Source organism: Zosterops lateralis, assembly GCF_965231275.1.
Source record: "Zosterops lateralis genome assembly, chromosome: 3".
Classification (NCBI taxonomy): Eukaryota; Metazoa; Chordata; class Aves; order Passeriformes; family Zosteropidae; genus Zosterops; species Zosterops lateralis.
The window spans coordinates 79,338,241-79,362,240 of record NC_139764.1 but is presented as its reverse complement, the minus strand read 5'-3'; the positions used below and the strand labels follow the sequence as shown (position 1 = coordinate 79,362,240).

Here is a 24,000-nt window from a genome sequence, read left to right as displayed (position 1 = left end):
AGTGAGGGTGCGCTTCACCTTGTGCATCTGTGTGCCAGCAGAAAGCTTTGGGGAGGGCCCTGTTGTAGTGCCAGGGGTGATCCAGGGAGGAGAGACCTGCACACAAAGCCTTCTGCCTTGGGAGACCACAGGGACACCGAGGGAAAGGAGGAAGGCAAAGAGGAACAAAGAGCGATGAGGAGAGGAGGAGGCTGGTTCTCACCTGGCCTCTGGGCCCTGAGAGCGGGGGCGGTACAGAGGAGGGGGCAGGAGGGTCCCTGAGGAGCGGGGCTGGGGGACAGGGCGAGGGCAGGAGGAGCGGGCAGGACACGGCTCCTGGGAGCGCCATTCCCCGCTCCTCACCTTCCCCGGGAGCGCTCCGGAGGGGCCGGGACCGGCCCTCCCCACCCGCACAGGTGGAGCGGGGCGAGTCCTTCTGCTCTTCCCTTGGGACGGGGCCCCTCCGCCCCCCGCCTGTCCCCGCCCCGCCACCCGGCCCGCACGGGTCCCCCCGGCCCGGCCGCCTCTCCCCCGGCCCCGTGCGGGTCCCCCGGCCCCGCAGCCTCTCCCCTCTCCCCGTGCGGGTCTCCCCGGCCCCTCAGCCTCTCCCCTCTCCCCGTGCGGGTCTCCCCGGCCCCTCAGCCTCTCCCCTCTCCCCGTGCGGGTCCCCCGGCCCCGCAGCCTCTCCCCTCTCCCCGTGCAGGTCTCCCCGGCCCGCGCCCGGCGCTCAGAGGAGCCGCAGCCGGGGCGATGCGCGTCCCCGCCCCGCGGGCAGAGCCCCTTCCCTTCCCATCCGAGGAGACACCAGGATCTGCCTCCGCTCCCCTCGGCCCTCCCCCTCGGCTTCCTCCCTTTCGCCTTCTTTTTCTCTCTTTATTTTTTTTTTTTTCCTTTTTCCATCCCCTCCCCCGCCTGGGAAGACCTGGCCGCTCCCCCGGCCCGTCCTCAGTAGCCGCGGGCTCCGGGCGGAGGCAGGAGCGGAGCGGGAGCCCCGGGGCTGCGGCCGCCCTGCCCTCCCTCCCTCCCTCCGTCTGCCGTGCAGGTACGACCGAGAGCCCTCCCGGGGCAGCCCCGGAGCGCTGGGGCAGGATGGGGCTGGGGCAGGATGGGGCTGGGGCAGGATGGGGCAGGATGGGGCTGGGGCTGAGCGGGGCTGCCCCGCGCCGGGCACTGCGGGGTAACACCGTCTCTAATAGGATGGTAGGGGTTTTTACCATGTCATTCTTGCTACGCGGGTCGTTTTCTAAAAAATGATGAGGCTGAGCTATATGAGTACCTTGAATTGGGCAGCTGAGATATTTTGTATAAAGTTCCTGCCGCTTTAGCCTGATGGGTTTATTTTTGATGGGACTAAAACGCCGCGCGTTTATCTGGTCCTTGTTTTTCATGTTTGGAGCCGATTTCACAAGGCAGTTTAACAAGACTAAGGCAAGGAGTGTATTTATTGGGTTGTCGGGGGTTTGTCTCTGTGCTGTGCCTTCTGCGGGGAGCGGGCAAGGAGCCTCTTCACCCTTCAAAACAAACTCCTTTAATTCCCATTGATCCCCTCGGTACCAGCGCTTCCATCCCCGCGCTCCGCTGCAATTGGCACTAATTTCATCCCGATTCGTCACTGCTGGAAGCAGATTTATCTTGGAATAGCGAAAATAAAAGAGCCGTGCCAAAGGTATTTAACTTGCAGGCTTTGTAGAGGGGGGAAGCCTTTGGATGAGGCGCGGAAAGCAGGACCAGGAGATGCCTAAGGAGAGATAAAAACTTACTCCCCAAATCCTCCTCTTCTTCCAGGACAGCCCTGGGCTTTAACACGGGAACACTCAGGAGCGGGTGGCAATAGCGGGGAGGGCAGAGGGCCGGCGCCATCCTGGCACAGCCCATCCTGGCACAGCCCCGCCGTCCCGGCACGGCCCGTCCCGGCACAGCCCCGCCATCCCGGCACAGCCCCGCCATCCCGGCACAGCCCGTCCCGGCACAGCCCCGCCGTCCCGCCGCTCCTCCGCCCGTTCCCGCTCCCGGCCCGTGCGGGGCCGCTCCCGGCGGGCAGGGCTGGACCCCCGGAGCCGCCGAGCAGCAGAGCAGTGGCCTGGGCGCCACCTCCTTTCCCTCCGGCTGCTCCCGGCGCGGCGGAGCGGGGAGAGGATCCCGATCCCGGCAGAGGGTCCCGATCCCGGCAGAGGATCCCGATCCCGGCAGAGGATCCCGATCCCGGGAGCGGACCCCGGCGCGGGCGGGGCGGGCACTGCGGGGCTGGGCCGGGCACTGCGGGCAGTGGCGCTGCGGGAGCGCCGCCCCGCGGCCGCGGAGGGCACTGCAGCACGGGGGAGCCCCGCGGGCCCGCCTGTTCCCCGCGTGCGGGAGCGCAGAAATGAGCTGCCATCCCTGCTGCGGGAAATTAGCTCTTCCCGAGCGTACTGGAGCTGCCTAAAGTTTTGTAAGAGCCAGGAGCCGCAGTGGGTTTTTTCCCCACAGGTCGGAGAGGAGGAGGACAGTATCCATACACCGTGTACAGAGTGAGCGCACCTGCAGGAGGGAAGGGGGAGCAGTGGAGGATTAGATCAGGGCAATGGTTTCTTCCAGGGAGTGTGAGATATCAAAAATTTGTTCTCTGTTTTGCTTTGTCAGAGTAGAACTGCGAATTCCAGGTAATTTCAAGAATAAGGCCAAAAGCAGTTAAAGGAGATGGTTACTATTGCAGCCTCTGTTATGGCCTGGAAATAGCATTTAAAATTGTGTAAGCTCAGTTTGAAATGTGTTGGCTTTCCTACAAGAAGACAGAAACCCAAGGGTAGAGGCTTGCACTGAACAGACCAAGATAAAACATTGTCAGGAAGCTGGACTGATTTTTTTTCTGTCTGAGCTACACTGACAGATAAATTTCTTTGGTGATAGCCTGAAGAGAAATCTGCTCTAGTTCTGTTTGGCCTTAAACCTTTTCCTGAGCATCTGTCATGCATTCAGCTGGAGTAAGGTAGATTATAATGACAAAATATTTGAAGGATATCCCCAAAAATAAGGTAGTTTTTGTTCTGTGGATACAGAAGGGTTTAATGTTGGAAGCAAGAAATAAGAGGAACTAAAAATAGTTTTATTTGTATGGGTACACCTGGCAGCTGGAATGCCACCAAAGTTATCAGCTGAGTCTGGAAACTGGAGGAAGACTTTCAACATTTTCCTATAGCTGAGGATCTCTCTCTTTCTGGTTTCCATCTTGTCTTCTTTTAAGCAATTTGTCATACTTTAAAGAACTGCCTCAAGAATTCCAGTTATTGTAAGCCAATCCAAAATCTGTGTGGGAAAGGAGAGAAGGAAAGAAGAGGGAAGAGCATCTTGGGCTATGGAGGAAGAGTGGAGAATGGGTAATATGTCGAGGGGTTTTTTCTTGCAATCAGCTTGAAGCCCTCTCAGAAGCCCTGGAGGCTGTATTCTCTCTCCTTCTCCCGCCCTGCAAAGTTATCTTTGCACCCACCTACCCACTTACATCCTTGTCATCTGGCAAGAGGAGCCCTGTGTTCCCCTTTTGCCAGCAGCCTGTACTGGGCCATGGCAACTGCTGACATTGCCCATGCTTGGAGTTGGCCTCCTCTGAACAGTAGGGATGGGGTTAGTAAACAGATCTTAAATGCATGGCTGGAAATGACAAAGCTGCCCAGCAGAACCACTCCTCTGGTCTGTAATGAGAATTACCATGTTTATCAAGTTCCTTGAACTTCTTCCAGTTATCCTGAAGTGTAGTTAGTTCATTCCCAGTGACAAGTGGTTCATTATAAATGGAGAAAATCTTGGCCTCCAAGACTGCCTTTGTAAGCAGTGAGCACTTGAGTATCGTGTTTCAAGTGGAAGGCTCCAAGGCATCTATTGAAGGTTCTGTGCTTTGACTGTTTTTTGTTTTTTTTTTCTTTCTAAAGAGTGGTGGAAGGGAGCTGTAGTACTCCACCCATTTGCTTGCAGAAAGTCTCTCTATAAAGCAGAGAGGAAAAAATGGACTTCTCTATAAACTTAGTTATGAGATCATATGGGAAGGCATTAGCCATCACAGTGGAATGACATCAACCCAGACTTTCTGTGTGAACAAGCTGGACTTGTGTGAATAACTGGACTTTCCTTAGGGCTCACAAAGTTCAGCTACAGAGGAATATCAAATATCCAGACCCTGAGGAAAAGCTGAGAAAGTGAGGAGTATTCTAGGGAAAAATAGAAAAATAATTCTTATGCCTGACGTTAGAACTGTCTTGTTCAGCAGCTATATTAGGGCAAAGCAAATTTAAACAGCTTTTCTACATTAATATCATATTATTTATCCACAAACCATGCTAGTTTGTGACAGGCTGGAAATAAAGACAAGGAGATGCTTCCTCATACAACATGGAGTTTAGCTGTGCAACTCCTGGATTCAGAACATTATGGCTACAAAATTCTATGTGTTCAAGGGAAGACTGTCAAACTGTGGAAGAGAAATTAACTAAGGTTTCCTTATGCTACAGAAACTACCTCTGCTCTAAAGTTCACCAGGTACAATGGGTTGTAATTAAGAAATTGTGAGGGAGGAGGGGCATACATGGTTGCCCCATTCCTATCCCTATCCTCTACCCTAGGCAACCACAATTAGTCAGTGTCAGAAACAGGATTTTAGGACAGGGTGGCCTTTGGTCAGGCCAGGAAGGTATTTTTATGTTCTCATTATAGTATTTTTTTTTTATTCTAGCACCTTCTTACTTACCCACAGATATGTAAAATATTAATTCCTCCTCAGATTTACTGCTAATTGAGCAATAACTGAACCAACATTTTGAAGGTAACTTTGTGTATCAAAGTTAATGTTTAAATGTGCACATTTCTGCTATACCAATAACATAGACTGGTGTGAACAACTGGTGTCCTTCTATAAAATCTTGTGCCAGGGGTGATTCCCCAGATCTGCTTTCAAAAATTTCAGATATCTTTTCATATAACCACATACACTCCATAGCTCAGGCCTGTGAGTCACTGTAATCTCCAGATGTCTTGGGAAAGTCCACACATCTCCAAAACCCGAGTTAGCTGCTTTAAAACCAGGGAGCGTTTCCTTGTATTGTAAAATGTGATATATATATATACATATATATCTTAGTAAGTGGACTCCAGCTCAAAGTTGGTGTTCCATTCTGGCAAAGGTGAAAAGTATCAAAACTGTGCTAAAACAAATCCATGCTCTGAACTTGGCATCAGAAGCAACCAGCTGTGGTTGAACTCTAGTGCTTACTTAACTAAAAAATGATAAATATTACTTTCTATAGACAACAAATATGTCTTTGGGGTAAAATGCCTCACAAGTCATAGGAGTCACTGGTCCATATTACAGCTTCGAAAGCAATGTTCCCGCTTCTTTTCCCATTTACCTCTATTGTTCATGCTAGATCTTCAGCTACCCTGTAGCCAGGCTGTTTCACTGGAGAGCACCACTTCTATTATTCTAAACTAAAATTAAGGAAAGTGGTTATGTTTGCCCTGGCCTACACTGCCATTGCAATGTAAACCAGAGAGTTTAACCACATACAAATCCTTGAATTGCTTGTCTTTTAAAGTTTAATCATAGACCATTTCTTTCTTTACTGCTGAGGTTTCCATGTAATTGGAATGAAGGATGTTGGAACTGAGCATAGGTTTCCCAGTGGCAGCTGCCAGTAGTTGGATAATGCCCCTGACAGCAGTGCTGCCAAAAGAGAAAAATGGTCTTTTCAGTAATGTTTTTAGTTCAGAATCAAGAGTTCTGGGTTCAGTTTCTGGCTCTGCCTCAGACTTCTAACAATGTTACATTTTTCCTGCATGTTTCCCAACTACAGATGGGAATAATACTTGGTTTTTTCTTTCCCATTTAAAGAATTAGCTCTTGGTGTGATGCATCACCCCATCTAGGTGGGGCATTCCACATGTGACCATAAGGCACAGACAGCACAGTTCCTACAGCCTTTGTGGGATCCTGAAGAAGGCATGTGATGAGTAACCGGACTTGTTCCTCCTCCTTGGCTGAGTTTTGCTGCGTGTATATATAAACAGGAGACTCCTCTACACCAGCAACGTTCTCCTTTCCTCATTTTTCTGTCTATCCTAGAAAACCTTGGTAGCTTGGGATAGCAGTTAGGAAAGTGCCATTTTTCATGCAGGCAGATTCATGGTTCTCAGCTGGGTGGGTAATGGAGAACCATTGGTGGCTTTTAAGCCACATTTTGGCCATTACATGGAAGAGCACAACTGGTCTGGTTTCCCAAGGGTTCCTAAGCCTCATAAGTGTAGTCTGTCTGTTCATCTCTGCTTCAATCTCAACTTTTGAATACACTGAGGGTTTTCTACTATGTTCTACCTTCAACTATACAGCTACAGAAAAGAGAAGTAGAAATGTAATATGTAACTGCAAACCTTTGAAATAAATAAAACCAGGCTGCTCTACTGAGTGGAATGACTCAGACTGCTGTCCACTGAGGGAAAAACAGGTAAAACTCATCTGGTTTCATTTTCCAGTAGGTAGCTCAGCATGGATGCTGACTGAATTATCTGCATCCACCTTGCTAGAAACAATTGGAAGAGTTAGAGGCAATATCTCAGGGAATATCTGAGGCATTTCTATTTTGAGCAGATTGTAGAATTCTGTTTCACTGATGTCAGTTCTAAAATTGCATGATTATACTTAGAAGATACTAAGATAAGTGTGTATATTTCCAAAGTGTATTTTCAAATCTCTCTTTCTTGTTTTAGAAAAAATTAAAACAAAATGGAGCACATGTTACTTCTATTCATATTTTTCATACCTATATTGGGTCTCAGTAATGGAACAGAAACTGAACAAGATTTTACTTGGCACTTAAAGAAGATTCCCCAGATTGTGAGAGAAAGAACTTTCTCCCTTGACAGCCCTAAATTTGAAGCAAAAACCAAATTAGAGCTAAACAGTGTATGTGGGATTGAATGTCAAAGAAAACTGCCAGTGCCAAGCTTGTCTGACTTGAAGAACCTGTTATCCTATGAGACGGTTTTTGAAAATGGCACACGGACCCTGACTGAAGTGAATGTCCTCAGAGCAGTGCTTGACCCAGCTGCCAACAAAACCACACAAAGGCCTTTGAGGAAGAAGAGGCAGATCTATGGAACAGACAGTAGGTTCAGCATCTATGACAAGAAGTTTATGACCAACTTCCCGTTCAACACAGCTGTGAAGATCTCCACGGGCTGCAGTGGCATTCTGGTTTCCCCCAAGCACGTGCTAACAGCAGCCCACTGTCTGCACAATGGCAAGGATTATGTTAAGGGCAGCAAGAGACTGAGGGTGGGCCTGATGAAGACGAAATCCAGAGGCAACGGCAGGAAACGCAAAGGTGCTAAAAGAAGTAGGAGAGAAATTTCTGTGGCCAAAGAAGATCCCAAAGCTGCCACAGAATTAAGGCGACAGTCCAAAGGTGATGAGAGAAAGCAGAGGCGGTCTGGGAGGAAGCAAGAGACCTCAGATGGCCTGCCCTCCTTCCAGTGGACCCGGGTGAAGAGTACACACATCCCAAAAGGCTGGTTTAAGGGTGTCTCTGGGGATATTGCCCTGGATTATGATTATGCTGTTCTTGAGCTCAAGCGTCCCCACAAAAGGAAATACATGGAGCTGGGAATCAGCCCAACAATCAAAATGATGCCTGGGAGCATGATCCACTTCTCAGGTTTTGACAATGATCGGTCTGGGCAGCTGGTCTATAGATTTTGTAGCATTTCTGATGAGTCCAATGATCTGTTTTATCAGTACTGTGATGCTGAGCCTGGCTCCACAGGGTCTGGCATCTATCTCCGTCTGAAGGAGCCAAACAAAAAGAAGTGGAAACGCAAGATCATCGCTGTTTACTCAGGCCATCAGTGGGTGGACATCAATGGCGAACAGCAGGATTACAATGTAGCAGTACGAATCACTCCTCTCAAATATGCCCAGATTTGCTTCTGGATACATGGGAATGATGGGAATTGCACACAAGGCTAAAGAGAGCCAAGCCTCACTTGCTTAGCACCCTCACTGCCATGGAGTGAAAGGTGGCCGCAGCAGTGACTGGAAGAACATCGCGCCAGAATGTTTTTGGACTCACAGCTTGCAAGTAGTGCATGGTGACTTAAGGAATGCTGAATTGCTAGGAGAAGGGTAGAATTGTCAGACAAAGTATTTCTAATTGTAATCAACCTAGATACGCACTTAAAATCCCAAACTATATTTATGTTTGCAATTGTGATAAATTCAAGTCATTCATGAGGAAAAAAATGGCTGCACTTGTTGGTCATTTTTTTCCCCAGGGAAAGGGTTGAAACATCTCAAACTGGTGTTATTAAACAAAATCTGTCTTTTTTCCAATGGATTTACTTTTCTCAGGGTTCTGTTCCAATTCTTCAAATGCAAGTTGTGCATATAACATGTTACTGTATGTGCAGAATGGTCCAGAGAACAGTGTGAGAACAAGGTGTTATTCTGGTATTCTCTAAAGACCACAGGTCCATGTTGAGAAGCAGCACTATAGTTAATGATTATTACTTGGAAAACTTCCTCTTCTGGTTGCTGCAGGAGCACTCCTATGGAAATTCCAAATTTATGTAGCTGAGGGTTACACCTTAAAGACAAATTCACTTTGTTGCTTAGTAAAAACAGCAAAAAAGAAGTTAACAAAAAAAAGTTTCCATGTTTGGAAGAAGAAGACACATCTGGACATAGTTTAATGCCTTTAAATGTTCTTTGAGAAGTTCTAAAATCTTAAACACATGCATTTGCGTTCCAATTAGTATTTGGAGAAGTGTAGGTTTAGTTTCTAGTCAAACGTTTAGCTTTACCACTGGGAGAAGTCACTGACTCCTGAAGTGGCTACTTGACAATCATTTGGAGCTTCACAGATGATGTATTTTTTTGGGTGCTAAACATTCCTTCAGTTTTTATAAATTACTTTTGTACAAGCTCAGCTTCATAGATAGGATAGTATGTATTAGACTGGGAGCTGGAAATCAATATTTTAGTTTGGCTTTATACAGTTTTGCAAAGTGTGTGGTTTAAATCATGTTATATTCAGATTCCACCTCAACATGATTCACAAGGTTAACTAAAAATTTCTCCCAACTAAATTATAGCACCTTCTGAATGGTAGAAGTATCCTGTGCATTATAAAAGGTATCTTGTTAGATAGCAGCAGTAGTTAGCGAATAATTTGGTTCAATATGTTTGCAGAACCACGTATTTAATGAAGACACAAACTGAGCTTGACTTTTACATACCTTTAAACACAAACCACCTTCTTAAAAACTGTTGTTGATTGCTATATAAGTCTATATCTTTTATTTTATGTCAAGATTTTGAAGTACACAGAGTTGTTATGGTGCTATGTTAATCTAATAACAAAAAGATACGGTGCCTTTCTGATCATATCTTTTGGGTTTCAATACTTTCAGAGTATTCACTACCATAATATTTAATTTTTTTTACTATAAGTTTATGCTGACCAAAATACTTTTCTTTCTGTGCAGGAAAAAAATACAACAAGATTTTAAAATACTATTTGTTTGTTGAAATCTTTAAAACATGCTTTATAATATCTTTTGGTGAAATAAGATGATTTTAAATAACCCATTTTTTTGGTAGATGGTTGAAAGTATATAACCTGACACACTGAATGTGCAGGCAGCTTTGTCATTATTGCCATATAATTGCCAAAGCATAAAAATTTAAGACTTGCTTCCATATCATAACCCTAACAATATTTCAATCATTGGAAGAGATCTCACTTTAAAGGAAGCTATTTCTTTTAATGTCAACCTGTCAAGGGAACACTCAACTTTTCTTCCTTTATTATGTTTTAATTTTATTTTGTGTGATTGTTTGCAGAAAACTAATAATATTTTTTAAGTTTAAAAATAAAACTCTAAAATTTTAGGGTTAATTATTTTTTATTGTTGTTAACATCTCTATTAACACATGTGGCTTTGCTGACAGTAATTTTCAATCACCTCAGTCCAGTATTTAATATTCTTGCTCTATGCAACATATTTATATTATTCTTTAGTCAGGTCTGTAAGGCTTTTCTTAAGTGCCTTTTTCCATAGTTACTGTGACAAATAAGGTACCACATCATTAATCTAATACAAGACAACCCAGGCCCATGGATTTTTTACAATTATTGTTTTTATTAATTTGGGTCCAAAACTGATCAAGATAAGAGGGCTTAGGAAATTTCTTGTTTTGTTGACTCTTATTTAGGTGTGCTCCTCCTCAGAAGAAATAAAATCTATTTCTTTATCACTTTGGGAATTGGGAGCAAGGTAAAAATGAAAAATGTTTGATATCAGCTTCCAAATAGTCTTGTTATAATAATAATCTGTTGCAAGTATCTCAGCTGCAACCTGAGGTTCTCATACCAGGTTGATAAAACCTCTTCATTTTCAGAGAATAAATACTAGATGCTCAGTGCTTCATTTTGTGGTACTAAGAGATTAAAGAGGTTGGCCAGAGCAATGTAAAAATTAATAACAAACAAACAAACCTGTGCCTCAGTGCCCATGCACAAACACATGCAAATATACAGGCTTGGAGAACAAGGTGTTGTTTTGATTGAGTTTTGGTGTTGTCAGCACCTTCAGGCCAAGGAATGCAGGTAGAAGAAGACACAGACAGAACGTTTTTCATGTTGTCTCAGCATGCTAGGCAACATTTTGGTCTTCACTTGGCCTGAGTGGAAGTCAAAGGGGTTATCTTCAATGTGAAAAGTTAAGTCTAAGTTTGTATTAAATTAACAAAACAAAAGCACAACATTATGTAGGGAAATGAGTTCTGTTATATGAGGTATAGAGTACCCAATGCCTTAATGATTGCTTAAGGAAACTCCTTGAGTCCTTAAGATTTACCATCTTAATTTTGCAGATTTATGTGTCTATATGGAGTATGAATCAGCACGAATATGGCTTAAGTAAAAAAAAAAAAAAACAACAAAACTCATCCATGTGTGGAGGAGAGAAGCAGCTGGGGATTTTCTTCTATTCTGCTGATAAGGGATGACCTTGCCAGCAAACAGCAAATAAAACAGAAAGAAAGAAGAAGTACATGGTATGGAAGATCAGGAAGACGGAAATGGTGTGCAAAGGATAAAGAAAGTGTGCAAAGTAACAGATGAAATGGCTGCAAGGTAGCAGAAGCACTGATTGTGAGAAAGAGTAGGCAGATGGTAGACACTTAATAGTATGAATTGAGATGTGGAATTCACAAGTTCCATGAGCAATTTTTCACTGTTAAAGATAAGGCTTTTCTTCCCAGCCAACAGCAACAAGGAAAGGGCTGTGAGAGGACTCAGGCTGTGGCAGGGACTGCTAGCAGGCTGGGGTTTGACCCTGATCTGCAATCTATGCCTGAATTCACAGGGATTATGCTTCTGTTCATTCAGAGTCCTTGGAATGCAGCAGATCTGTGTTCTGACCAAAAGGCTTGGCAGTATGAACCTCCCAGTACACTGGATCACCAAGACTGTAGTGAGTAAGAGGAGTTTCTCAAACCTGACCTTTTGTTGGGATTCCTGTAAAGGCTGTTCTCCACTGGGGGAAAAAAAAATCAAACAAAAAAATTTCAGACTTAAGGCATTTAAATACTGGCTCCATTTTTTGCATGTATCTAGAAATTCTAGGCAATAATTTTTTTCCAGTGTCTTCTGTTTCTGTTTGGCATCCATAGAAATTTAATCAACTGCTTCTAATTTTAAAGCACAGATTATTGCAGATAGTTCCATCTACAAATTCCTGGATTAAAGAATGACTGGGGGGGAGGGGAAAGAATGTTATTAAATTGAAAGCTTAAAATTTCACTCTAATCTCAAAGGATTTGGAAGTATATTTGGGTCCTCTTTGCACCAGCCTTTTGCTCTAAGTGTCAGAGCATTTAGGTCAAAAACCTCCAGAAGTAGCTTTGAGGATTCTTTCATGCTCTTGGCTTTTTTAAGACTGACAGAAATCTGTATAATATTTTTAACTGTACAAAATGACAAGCCATTTGAGAAAATAAATCCAGATTTTTGCTCTGATATTATATGATGCACTTATTATGTCAATAAATATCTTCTGTTGGTTTTCTTTTCCTCTGTCATGATGCAGTCTGTTAGCTATGGTTGTGTTACACAAACTTCATTTTCTAAGTGCCTGTAATGATTTATCAGTGAATCATCTGGGACTTGGTCTTACAAGATATTAATGTCTCTTTAAACTTGTTCTGGGAAAAAAAAATCTCCCTGTCTTCAAGATAATTACTCCATGAGCAAATTTGATGAGTTAAAAATTTAGTTCAGCAAGGAAATGACTCATAGTCTATGCTGCAAGTTATTAATTCTAAAATAAGTAATTAGTTCTGTTTCTGCTATTTGCTATAGTTACACTTTCTGCCTTGGAAAGCTCTTGAATCAGGCCAAATTAGAAGTATGAAAAATATTATAATCTTGGTTCTTAGAATTATCTTAACTCTGTGCCCTTGAAACGTGCTGATTTTATCTCTGAGGGTAAAAGGAGAGTTTTTTGGCTAGGTCAAGAGCTGCTGGAAATATTTAATGGAAAGTTAAGAAATTATTACAGCTGTGATTAACAGTGTGTCTAATACAAGCAATATTTACCAGGGGTCTGGGAAGGGCTTATCTGCCAGGTCTTCTATAGATCCTCACATGGAGGAGGAGTAAATGTCACAGGGAAAAAAAAATAGGTTTGAAAACTTTTTGACCTGGAAAAATGTCCTTTGGGGCTGGTAACAGGATTTAAATATTTTTATTGCTGAAATCTACTTTTTGCCATGATCTGGGAGAATGTCTTGGTGCCTGAGAAATGTTTCTCAGCCTCTGTAAGGGGAACACAAAGAGACACCCAGGGGTGACAGCTGTGTCCTCTGCAGGCCATTCCCAAGCCACTGGCATGGATGTGGTTTCTTTGGTGGAAGATATATTCCAACATGTTATGGATCGCACACTCCCATGGGCCTTGGACTGGAATCTTATCCAAATGTCTATTTAGCCCTAAAATGTTCCCATACAACCCAGATCCTTGTGCAGGTATTTTCCAGTCATACTCCCATTTCCCACAGTGTTTAACAAATGTTCAAAAGGTCTTTCCCAAACAACGGACAGACAAATCCTCCAAAGAAGTGGCACCTTATGCTGTTTATTATGCAGGTATTCCTGATGAATCATTCATTCCTTCTGCGTCAAATATGTCTTTAGATCTTGATAATGGTTAATCCTTCAGCTGTTATTGCTAAGAAAAGAAATCAGATATACTGGAAAAGCCACACAAATATTTTCTTGTGCTTCTTGGTAATTATGTACACACCATACTTCCATACTTTTTGCAGTTGCTATGGAACCACTTTTCCATGTGAAAGAGTTTGAAAACTTTGGATGAAACCATATTGGGCTGGTTTTCAAATTACTCAGCTGCCCTTTGGCTGCAGTTGCAGCATTCTCCCACCCCTTCCCTCTGGTTTAATTTCCAAATTTATGGATAAAGTGAATTAAAGCTTTGCTTAATCAAGGATGAAAGCAGCCAGGAGACAGCACACAGCAGTGGACCCTTTCTGGCTGCATCTCTCTGTGGACATTTTGACACAGAGAGAAGAAGAGGACAAGAGAAGGCAAAGGGGAAGCCCATGAACAACAGCAAAAAAGCTCAGTGCCTTACTGAGTGGAAGAAAATGTGATTTCTATTTTTTCCTATGGTCAAAGGCAACACTAGTTTTCGTATTTACAATTCCTTTGTGTTTTCTTGAATGATTCATCAGCTATATTTTTTTTGGCTCTGTACAGGACTGAACCAACGGTAGTGGGGATACAACATGGCCTTGAACACCAGTAGGGGTTTCCCCTCCTCAAAATACACACACTAAAAAAGAATGCTAAATTACCCCAAAGGGAATTATTAGTAATACAGAGAGGGGGCAAAAGTCATCTCTAAGGAAAGCACCAATGGGATATTTGGGAAAAAAGCTTATGCATAAAGGCAAGGGAGACTTTATAGCTACATGTGGCATATGGGTTTTTCTGCCATGGTTGTCTGTGCAGGACATTGATGCATTCCAGAGCTGTGGTGTGTTACAAGGTGAAAGAAAATTCACCTGCTGGTTGTCTATCCCAGCATCACCTCATAGCAACAGGGACCTACTGTGCTACCAAACTCTCGCTGCTTATTGTGAGTTTAAGCTCAGACCTGCCCTTCATAAATGATGGATGTGAGCAGAGGCTTCCAAGGATGTGGCCACTCACATTTTAGGTTTTATACTTTTTGCTCTACATCTACATGGAGGATGTATGAAGACATTCTTAATAAAAGTAGCTGAAACAGTAAGCTCTTGTAAACAAATGCTGCATCACATTCTCCTCTCATTTACAATGCTCAGTCTTGAAGGGAAATTTGACCCACCACACAGTATATACATATACTTCTTGCAGAACATTATACACTAGCCATTTGTGACCTGTAAATTTCTTTCAGAAAGAAATAAAAAGGAAGCCAGTACTCAAAAGAGAAAGTAGCTTTGTCAGTGTTCAATCTGCTGCTCAATTTGCCTCCTTGCTTGCCAATTAACCTCCTTGCTTGCCAATTAACCTGGTACAACAGTGATCTGTGATCCAATAATGCTGCTCATTCAACTGATGGGCTTGAGTCTGTCATTTCTTGAAGCTAATTTTTCCTTACCAGTTCACACTAGATAAAATCAGGCATCTGTTGAAAACAGTGCTCACAAGCTTAAAACCCCCCACAAAACCAGCTGCCACTAATTGTACTTCATTATTTTATATCAGTTTCCAACTTAATTTCATTATTTTCTGCCCATCTTGGATTCTTTATAAGTGAGAGAGAATTCCACTTTTAATTTTTTTTAACTGTGCCCAATTTGGATTTTCACCTCATTTTTTACTCTAACACCAAACACCTAAAATTAAAATAAATGAAGCATTGCAGTATAATGAGGAGCTTGGGTTACTGTTTAAGAGAAGCCACTTCAAGTTACTATTAAGATAACAGCTACAAACAGAGAAGGAAAGGCAAAATCACTGAAAGCAAACTAGTGCTCATAGCTCTAACACAACACATCAAATCCGGAGCTAGCCTTGGGAAATGCTTTTGTAAGCTCTGAGTCAACGTAAGCACAGGCTGCCAGCTGAAGGAAAGATCTTGTGACATCCTTACAAAACAGCTCTGGGAAGCCCTGACGCCTCTTCCTGCCACAGATGCTGATGGAGGGAGAAGCCACTGGCTCTGGACCCCAGCAGCAAGCACAGGGTTTAATCTCCTAGGCTCTGCAGGGAAACTGATTTAATTTCACTGGTTTAAATCACTGCAAAAATAGCAATTATTTGATGCTACTAATCAAGTTATACTAACTGGGCTGCAAATGGCTCCTATCACAAGATCCACTGTAATAACAGTTTCAAATAAAAAGTGAATGATCCCTGACAGGGAGATCTGTTTGTGTGGGATCCACATCTGCTCAACACCTGCAGAAATCTGGCAGAAACTGTTGATAGCTGGCTGTGGGTGAGGTTTATTACACCAGTTATTTATATGAGCCTACTGCTAAGGTAATGTCTTGCTGCAGTAGCACAGCCTTCTAGGTAGGGCTAATCCAAGGACAAGGCCTGGAAAAGGGCAGGTATAGATATTTCAGATAGGTCTTGCAGCATTTCTTTACATACCATTTATGAAAGAGAACATCATAACTCACAGAAAGGGCAGAATCTTCATACTCCAGTATGTACAGTGCACCTGCCTTCCCTCCCCTTCTCCCCAGTGCAATTAAACAGCAGAAATTAAAAACACTGTACGTATTGGAAAGAAATTAGGAAGTGCCATGCTTCATTACATCCCTATCCCAGCCCTTTCTTTAATACTCAAGCTGGAGCCAGGGCTGTAAGCAGAGCCTGTTTGTCAAACCCGTGCTGGCCCTCACGTGCTCATCTCTTGCCACAGCTGTCAGAGCCCACATACAGAGCCAAAATTACACTGCCCTGGGACACAGAGGTGCAGCCACCTACTTTTCAAGGCCACAATGTAATTTTCTTTTTTTAATTTGGCAAAGACTAGGCTTCCAGGTAAGTATTTTAGACACATAAGAAGTCACATTTTTAGATCCAGAAGGCTCCCTCTTCCCAATTTGAAAGCAAAAATTTTATAAATTTTTAGGCTTGTCTGGCAACATCACTGTGGAACCAGCTCCTAATAGAAATGTGATAAAGGTAGAGCTCAGAGATACAAGACTGGTGTGCAACGAAGTTACCTAAGAAAGAGATAATTGCTAAAATAAAATAAAATAACAGCCATTCTTAAAAAGATTTGACAGGATTTTTTTTTTTTTCTACTACCTATTGACTATGTGCATGGAAAAAAATTGTTTGTTTTGTTTTTATTTTAGTGAGATTCCAATGTTATCTTAGCAGAGGGCTTTTTAGGCAGCTCCACCAATTACAGCATTAGGATTCCAACAGATAGTGTAACATGTCCTGGGGCAATGCAAAGGCAGTAGGGATGGCGATGATGATCAACCTACTGATGAGACTGGTTTTTAGGGGAAAAACAAAAACAAAAACAAAAACAAACAAACAAACAAAAAAACAAAACCAAAAACAAACAAAAACAAACAAACAAACAAAAAACAAACAAACAAAAAAACCACCAATCCAGGTATTGTGGCCATTATTGCCCACAAAACTTTCCATGAAAGCAGAGCTGTTCAGACCTGTGAGCAGAGCAGTTCAGACCTGCGTCCTGCCTCTCACTATTGTCCCTTCCATATTCACAGCTGTGGTGATTTGAAAGAGCTTGTTTTTTTTGTGAGGATGGTTCTTTTCCTTGCACAGGTTTCTTTCCCTTGCTACCTGTGTCATGTACACACGCCATGAATGAGTGCAGCTAGCAAGGAAAAGAAACCTGTGCTCTCAACCTGTTAATGCTACCCCCACCCTTATCTGAGAGGCATCTAAAACATGCTGTGTCTTGTCTCTTCCCTCACCTCTCCCATCATCCTCCAGAGACCTGCAGCTGCTTCATGTTTCTGTGTCTCCTGCCAGGTGCATGAACAAAACACATGCAGGAAAACAGAGTTTGAGGATCCTGCTTTTGAGGGTCTGAGGAGAATGGATAGTCCCATCTCCTCCAGAGCCCCTCTGCCCTGCCATCCTTGCAGTGTGCTGAATTCTCCCAGGACAGCTCCTGATGCACAAAGGAGTACAACCACATGAAAAACAGGATGTAGAGAGACATTCAGCCCACAGCTCCCCCTCTTCCTTCCCAAATTTCTTCTTATTTTATAGAGATTTAGCAGTGCACAGAGTCTTATTAATGTCACAAAGAGTCCAACAGTAATGCTCTATACTGATGTTATTTAAATAATAAAATTTCTCGCTTTTAAAGCTTTTTAAAATTGTTTCCTTTCACAATTTTTATTTCTGGTGTTGTTTTTTTTTTTTTTTTTTTTTTTTTTTTTTTTTTTTTTTTTTCCCCAAAATGGCTACACAATTTGAATCAATGTATCCTGAAGGGCAAATGCTTAAACTGCAGCTCTTCAGGAAGGTCTCTAAGAGCACAGAGGAACATAGGCTGACCACAGCCCAACAGTGCAATCCTGCTGGGGGAGGCACAGGTGCCACAGCTGAACAGAGTGCAGAAAATACCAAAATTGAACTGATATCTAGAAAACTTGATTGGCAAGGAAAGTATGAAGACAAAAGGCATAAGGCAAAAGCATGACCATGATAACTGTCCAAATATCATCATTGCTACTGCAAAGAACAGAAGGTATCCCTGTGGACAGAAGAAGGAACAGTTCAATGTGTAGCAAGGAATGGTCAGGTAATACAGAAAAAAACCCCAGCATCTCTTTCAGGGTGAAGGTGATGATGTTCTTCAGTGGTGTGTGGAAAGGCTGTGGAATTATGGAGGTCTAGAAAAATCTGCTTTGTATTACCTGATTTTGGTTTTAGAGCAGGGACCTAGAGTAGAGATATGTAATTTCTATCTTACTACCCTGCCTTGCAGTCTTAAACTGGAAACTTCACGTGCTCTGAATGCATCGCCTTTGCAGCAGAATGCAGAAAGCTGTGCTGGTCTTGTTTGTCTGTAGCAGAAAGCCAAATTTTAAATGAAACAGTATGCATAGTTACACTGATCTTTTATATTGGCAATAAAATTATTTGGCTAAGAGAAAAAATACTGTATTTCACACCAGTCTGTCCCAGGAAAGCACAGATTGGATCAGCTTAGATCTTTAGTTTGGCTAGGGAAAAATTCTTTCATTTCAGTTGCATCTCTCCTCCATCTCTGACAGATCTATCATAGTACTGGATTTACCAGTTCAAGTTTCCAGCCACTGTAGGTTCAGTTTCAAATGGAAAAGTGCGGCTGGCATGCTGGACTCTGCTACTAGAAAAATAATATTCTCAAAGCCTGCCAGCTATTTTAAAGGTCATTAAATAGCAGAATAACATCCATGACAAGTTCTTCATGCAAACTGTGCTGAACTGGCTTGTAATTCATACATGAGATCAGCTACTTCATTTTATGATTTCCAGAGCAACCACTTGCAATACTGCAGTGGTTACTAAAGTTGAATTGGTTAAAATCTAAGTTGGGACTATTCCTACATTAGCCTCAAAGGGGTAAAGGTATAGAAAAGACAGCTTGCTGGTTTGAGATGGGGGATTTTCCTTGCTAATGACAGAAGCAGTTCATGGGATATAGCCTGACTTACGTGTTACTGCTTCCAGGGCTTGCAAATCTTTTGCAGTTCTCTGTTTCTCCAAAATATGCAGTTGAATGAAATGTAGATGATTTGCCCATTTCTCAGTGCACACTCCTCATCTAAAGAGAGATGGAAGTTGGTAGTGATACGTTTGCAAATTCTTGGAGGTATTTCTAAAAGCTGTTAAAAGCACAAATCACCTATATCCGGCCTTCAACATCTGTTGGGGTGAAAAAAAGAAGCTGTCTGAAAAATCCACAAGCCAGGCTTAATGACATAGTAGGATTAGAGCCAATCTTGATGATCAGTCATGAAGCCAAATGTCTAAAGAGAGAAAATATTTTAACAGATACATAAGCCACTTATTCCAATAAATAATTCCCAGGATTCTAAAATCCCAGGGAAATCAATCCTAGATACAAAATACTATATTTTGGGTGGATAGAACAGTGTAACACTTCTAAATTACATTTTTCTTCACTGAATGTATATGTGCAAGACATATATATCAAGACCTAATATTATGTCTTAGTAATCACCAAGAATGTAATCTGTCAGGCTATGTTTTAAAAGCTCCAGAAAACAACTCTCCACTTAGGAACCACAAGGTGCACTTTTTTGAGATGACTGAAAATACTGGAGAAACCAGGTAGGCTCAAGTATACATGGACACAAGTATTACCTGTCCTCCAGCAATGTGGTTAAAGAGCTGCTCATAACAAATAGGTTTACTTGGTATCTCAGACTAAAGAGTGTGAGAAGCGGTAGAGAATTCCACACACACATGTTAGTTTTATAATTGCTACTTACAATCCTAAAAAATAGCTAAGCATTTAAATAGAAAAACCTGTTTGCTGTCACCATGGTTTTTTAATGTTATTTTGAAAAAAATAATGGTCTCTGTTAATCAATAGGAATCAACTCATCTGTACAAGGACGATGGTAACAAGGTGTTTTCATCTGCATATTTTGGATTTTAAAATAAAAAGTTCAAAAGAGAAAAAAAAATCCAAATAAGTAGCCTTATTTAATTTCACAAAAGTTTAAGAAGCTGCTTTAAAACTGTCCATGCACGAACCCAGATGCACTGCTGGGTGATGTGTATAAACTGGAATTAATAGAACTTTTATGTCAATTCATAATAAGTTCAGTGTGTTGAATGCTGCCTTGCCTCTCTCTCTGTCTGGGCCTTGACCATGCCTGAGAGTAAAACATTTCAGCCATCCTACTAGAATCACAGGCAGCCAAATATTTTGAGAGAGAAATACATTTCCAGTATGATTTGCCTTAGAGGCAAAGGTTCTTTAGGCAAATTCTACACATTCAAATCTTGAAGAAAACAAAAAGAGGCAAGCAGCTGAATTTCCATCAATACCATTTCTGAAAAGAGAGTGACAGGAAAGTAATTCAGGTGTAACATTGCAAACTTTCACAGAGAACTGCAATACTTGGGACCCAGGTAGCAAGAAAAAAATCACCAGCTATCTGCTAAATGTATTTAATTATCTCTATTTATTTGTATATCTAAATATATATTCAAAATCAGGACAGCTCATGTCCCACAAAGCACAGAGCTGGGAAAGCTCAGTGTATCTGCTCACTCCTGAGCAGCAGGGAGCTAGACAGGTGCTGGATACTGTGACGATGAAAGGGAGGTGAGCTGGGGAAGTGGCATTTCAATACACTGCTAGAAACCTCTCTTTTCAAGCACAAAGGGGATGACGTGCTCTATCTCCCAAAGGCACATCCACAGAAATAGATCCAAAACCCAAAATCTCAAAGTGCCTGTGAATTGTTGTGCAAAGGCAGATTCAAAGATGCTCTATTACATAAGCCGGAATTTGTATAGTAAGACAATCTTACTTATGCAGTATGCTTGACTCAAGTGTTAATATTCTCCCCCTTCTTTCTTCCTTTGTTAAAAATTTAGTTTTTCCATCTTTCAAAAGAGAAGTGATCTATTTTCTGTCTTCATGTTTTTCAAAACTAATTCAATACTGCTCTTTCAGTTGGCTGGAGACAGTGTGAGATTATTACAGAAAGGAAGAATCACTAAAAACCCTCTTGACTGATCGACCCAGACTGACAGGGTATAATTACAGACACATCATAGACACATAAGGCATAATCTTAAAATTAACTTCAGAATTTAACTTGTTCTACTCTTGCATCTCAGTAGCATTTTAAATGATGGCTTTTATTTATATGCAGACATGCTCAGAATATGAAAGGCTATTTCTTTTAAAGCCTGGTGTCTGCTTGCAGCTGTAAATTGTTCTTGTACACAAAATCTTTTTGCTGACATTTAATACCCACACTGCAGGCCTGCAGCAGCTTACAAGGCTGAGGGCAGAGAGCTGCCCCCTCCCTGGGGTCACACTGTACCCACAATGTTCCAGTGCCCCCCCCCCCCCCTCAATTGCAGACAGCCTGCAGCCCCAAGAGCAAGAACACACCCTCAATCCCCCCACACCATTCCCTAGTGCATCCGTCTACTCCTTCCCCTCCTCAACGCAATACTATCACCTCTCCCACACAGTCAGCCTCTTTCCAGACCTGGATAGGCAAAAGTACAGACAAGGACTATGGAAAGGCGATGTTCTTGAGAGGCCAAGGGAGGATCCCTCCCACCCTGTGTCACCAGATCCCAACAGTCCCTTCACTTTCCCAGAAAGCATCTAACCTGTCTCCAACTACCAGTTAAAGTCTGAAAGATTGGCTCAGATTGTTCAGGATTCGCCTTCACTGGTGCACTTAGTGCTATGAAATCTCTGCTTCCAACAATGGGATAGTGCTTTGGCAGGACCTGCAGGACCTCTTGAAAAGATGGCTACTTTAGAATTTTAGGATATTGAGGTAAATGGAGAAGTCTCTTCCATCATAATAAACTATATTTTGACAATATGGCTCAAAATTAGCCATGTTCAACCATGAGCATTTTAAGGTAAGTGCTTTACAGCACTGAGCAGGGTGGGCATTCACCAACCCTTTTACAGGTTCTCCAACACCATTGGAGAAGAGGTTTGCTCTCTTTAGTCCTCACAGTGGATGTCACACTGATACACACATTTCTTCACGTGTTTCAGTTTCTGCTTCTGGTCTTCTGCCTTTGCTAACTCCCAAAGGCTACTATTCTTACACCTCTAATTGCATGCAGAGATGTCTTGGGCAATGAAACAAGCATTGGGTTTTTGCTGCCCATACCACTTGCAGAGTTTAATTAAGGGAAGAGGTGGTGAAGCTTTAAGAGCCAAGATCTAGAGCAGAAAAAATAGCAGTGCTGTCTGCTTTAAAATACATGTAGCCTTTCTCCTTCTGTAGTCCCATCTCTGAAATTCTTGTTTCAACCTCTCATTACCACTCGGTGTCTGCCACTTCCCACACTACTCACAGCACCAGCAGTATATAACACATGGAAAAAAGATCCTCTATTTTAATAAAATTTCTGATATATTTCATGTCCTGGAAGATTTGAATCACTAACTCAGTGTATTATCTTTGTGTCACTGCCACTACTCCAACCACAGCAAATTTCACTTGGCATGTCTAGGCATTAAGAATTAATGGGATTTTTTTCTTTCTCCATGCACAGTAAGTTATCTAAGCATGCAGCTCTTATTCTGGGATGAGAGATGGGGAAGGAGGGGCAGGAGCAAAAGTTCATGTCACAAAGACAAAACAGTGTCAGCTATGGCTAGTGGACATTTCATGTACTAGATGCTGTCAGCCTCCAGTAAGTAGTATCTCATAATATCAAAGCAAGTTGGAAGGAAATCTTCCTTTCTTTTCCTGTCTTTTCCCCCCACCCCAGAACAGCTTTTGCTCTTGAGTTTCCTGCTTGTTTTTAGGGCAAGTTGCTAGCCTTTGCAGCTGCCTTACTAAATCTAAAGAATAGAAGTTCAGGTAGCAGCCTGATTGTGGAACCAGCCTGAAAGGCTTAGTTGGTCCCCAGGATCTTAAAAGACAACTTAGAGATTTAATTAGAGATTTAGTTCTCACCATACAAGCATTCATCTGTGGAAACACCAGCATCAATCCAGAAGCCATCAACTCAAGCTACAGTACATTTACAGCTAAAATTTTCAAATAAAGACAATTAAGATTAATGAACAAATAAACAAAGGAGTAGAAGGCAATGCCAACTCCAAACATTAAAAAAAAAAAAAAAAAGAGTCCGTTCTGCAGAATGAGTTGGATTTTTTTTCAGACTTCTGCAGTAGGCTGCATTCAGGTTCTCCAGGTGTTTACCACTCCTTAAGGCACTCATAGCTTAAGAAGGAGCTACAAAAGCCTCATGTGGCCAGATGTGCCAGCTTTTAAAGAAGTCAGTACACAGGTCAGCAAGAACTTGGATAAGGGACATATCAGCTGTCTGAAATCTGTCCTCCCCTCATGAAAAATGCAGGAGGAAGGAGACAGTTTCTTCTTTCCACAGATGGGAGCACTCCTTTCCACCCACTCTTCCCAACAGCTTGTATTGAAAAGTGGTTAGTCATAGCAGGACACAGACACGTTTCGTGCCTGGATGATGAAACTCAGATGATAACAAGAACATGCTCTCGTCTACAGGCCAGGAGACAACCACGTGGTTCCCTTGTAAGCTGGATTTTATAATTCCTTTGTGCCAGGGAGAGCAAGTCACTTTTGTTTAGCCTTAGTCAGCATTTGGGGAAATACACTGGTTTTACTTCCCATAGTGAACAAACTTCTAGATGCTTTTCCCCCAAGTTTCCTTTTTTGTACAGGCTTCTATTTACTCACAGGATAACAAATCACTCACACACACACAGAGTTGTTGGCCATGACATCTATGGAAAACCAATCAAAATCAGGACCAAGGGCTGTGGACATGGATGAAGCAAATGCAGAAAGTCAATTACTCCAGCAGGGGCATGTACCTGGCAAGGAGAAAACCCTCACCCTGAGGTCTGGCCCCTTGAAACAGGGGACATTGACAATATTCATTTGCAATTCAGTGAGTAGTAGCTCTTCATCTCAATTTGAATAAGACAAACTGGTCTAAATATACTTACTTGTTTGGTTATGATTCTGCTCTGAAAATGCTGTCCTTACTTTGAGAAGACTTGCACTACACAGTGGTAAGAAGTTGTGATCCCTGCATTTGTCAAGACACCATACAGGCAGGGTAGGAAAAACCATAGTGAGCCTTTCTGAAGGTGCAGTTACTGATTTTGTTCAGGTCTTCATGCTCAAATAGTGAGGAAACAAGCAATTTGCTGAGCCTTATCCATTTTTAATTCAGAAAACTTGGATGCAACTCTCAGCTCATTATC

At 42.5% G+C, this 24,000-nt stretch overlaps 2 protein-coding genes across 2 annotated transcripts in view; one reads left to right on the top strand and one right to left on the bottom strand.

Annotated features, from left to right (window-relative positions):
• Positions 1-6,721: 6,721 nt before the first annotated feature.
• PRSS35 (serine protease 35) lies at positions 6,722-8,336 on the top strand (the record flags this gene model as incomplete). Its single annotated transcript, XM_083858034.1, has 1 exon — positions 6,722-8,336. The coding sequence occupies one exon, from the start codon at positions 6,722-6,724 to the stop codon at positions 7,961-7,963; it is 1,242 nt and encodes a 413-aa protein (XP_083714160.1). The 3' UTR covers positions 7,964-8,336.
• A 1,216-nt stretch (positions 8,337-9,552) lies between these two features.
• SNAP91 (synaptosome associated protein 91) overlaps positions 9,553-24,000 on the bottom strand; it is a 78,779-nt gene continuing 64,331 nt past the window's right edge. Inside the window, exon 25 of the mRNA XM_083858029.1 lies at positions 9,553-10,702. Coding sequence (XP_083714155.1) covers positions 10,670-10,702 — 33 coding nt within the window. The 3' untranslated portion in view covers positions 9,553-10,669. The remainder of the gene's footprint in view (positions 10,703-24,000) is intronic.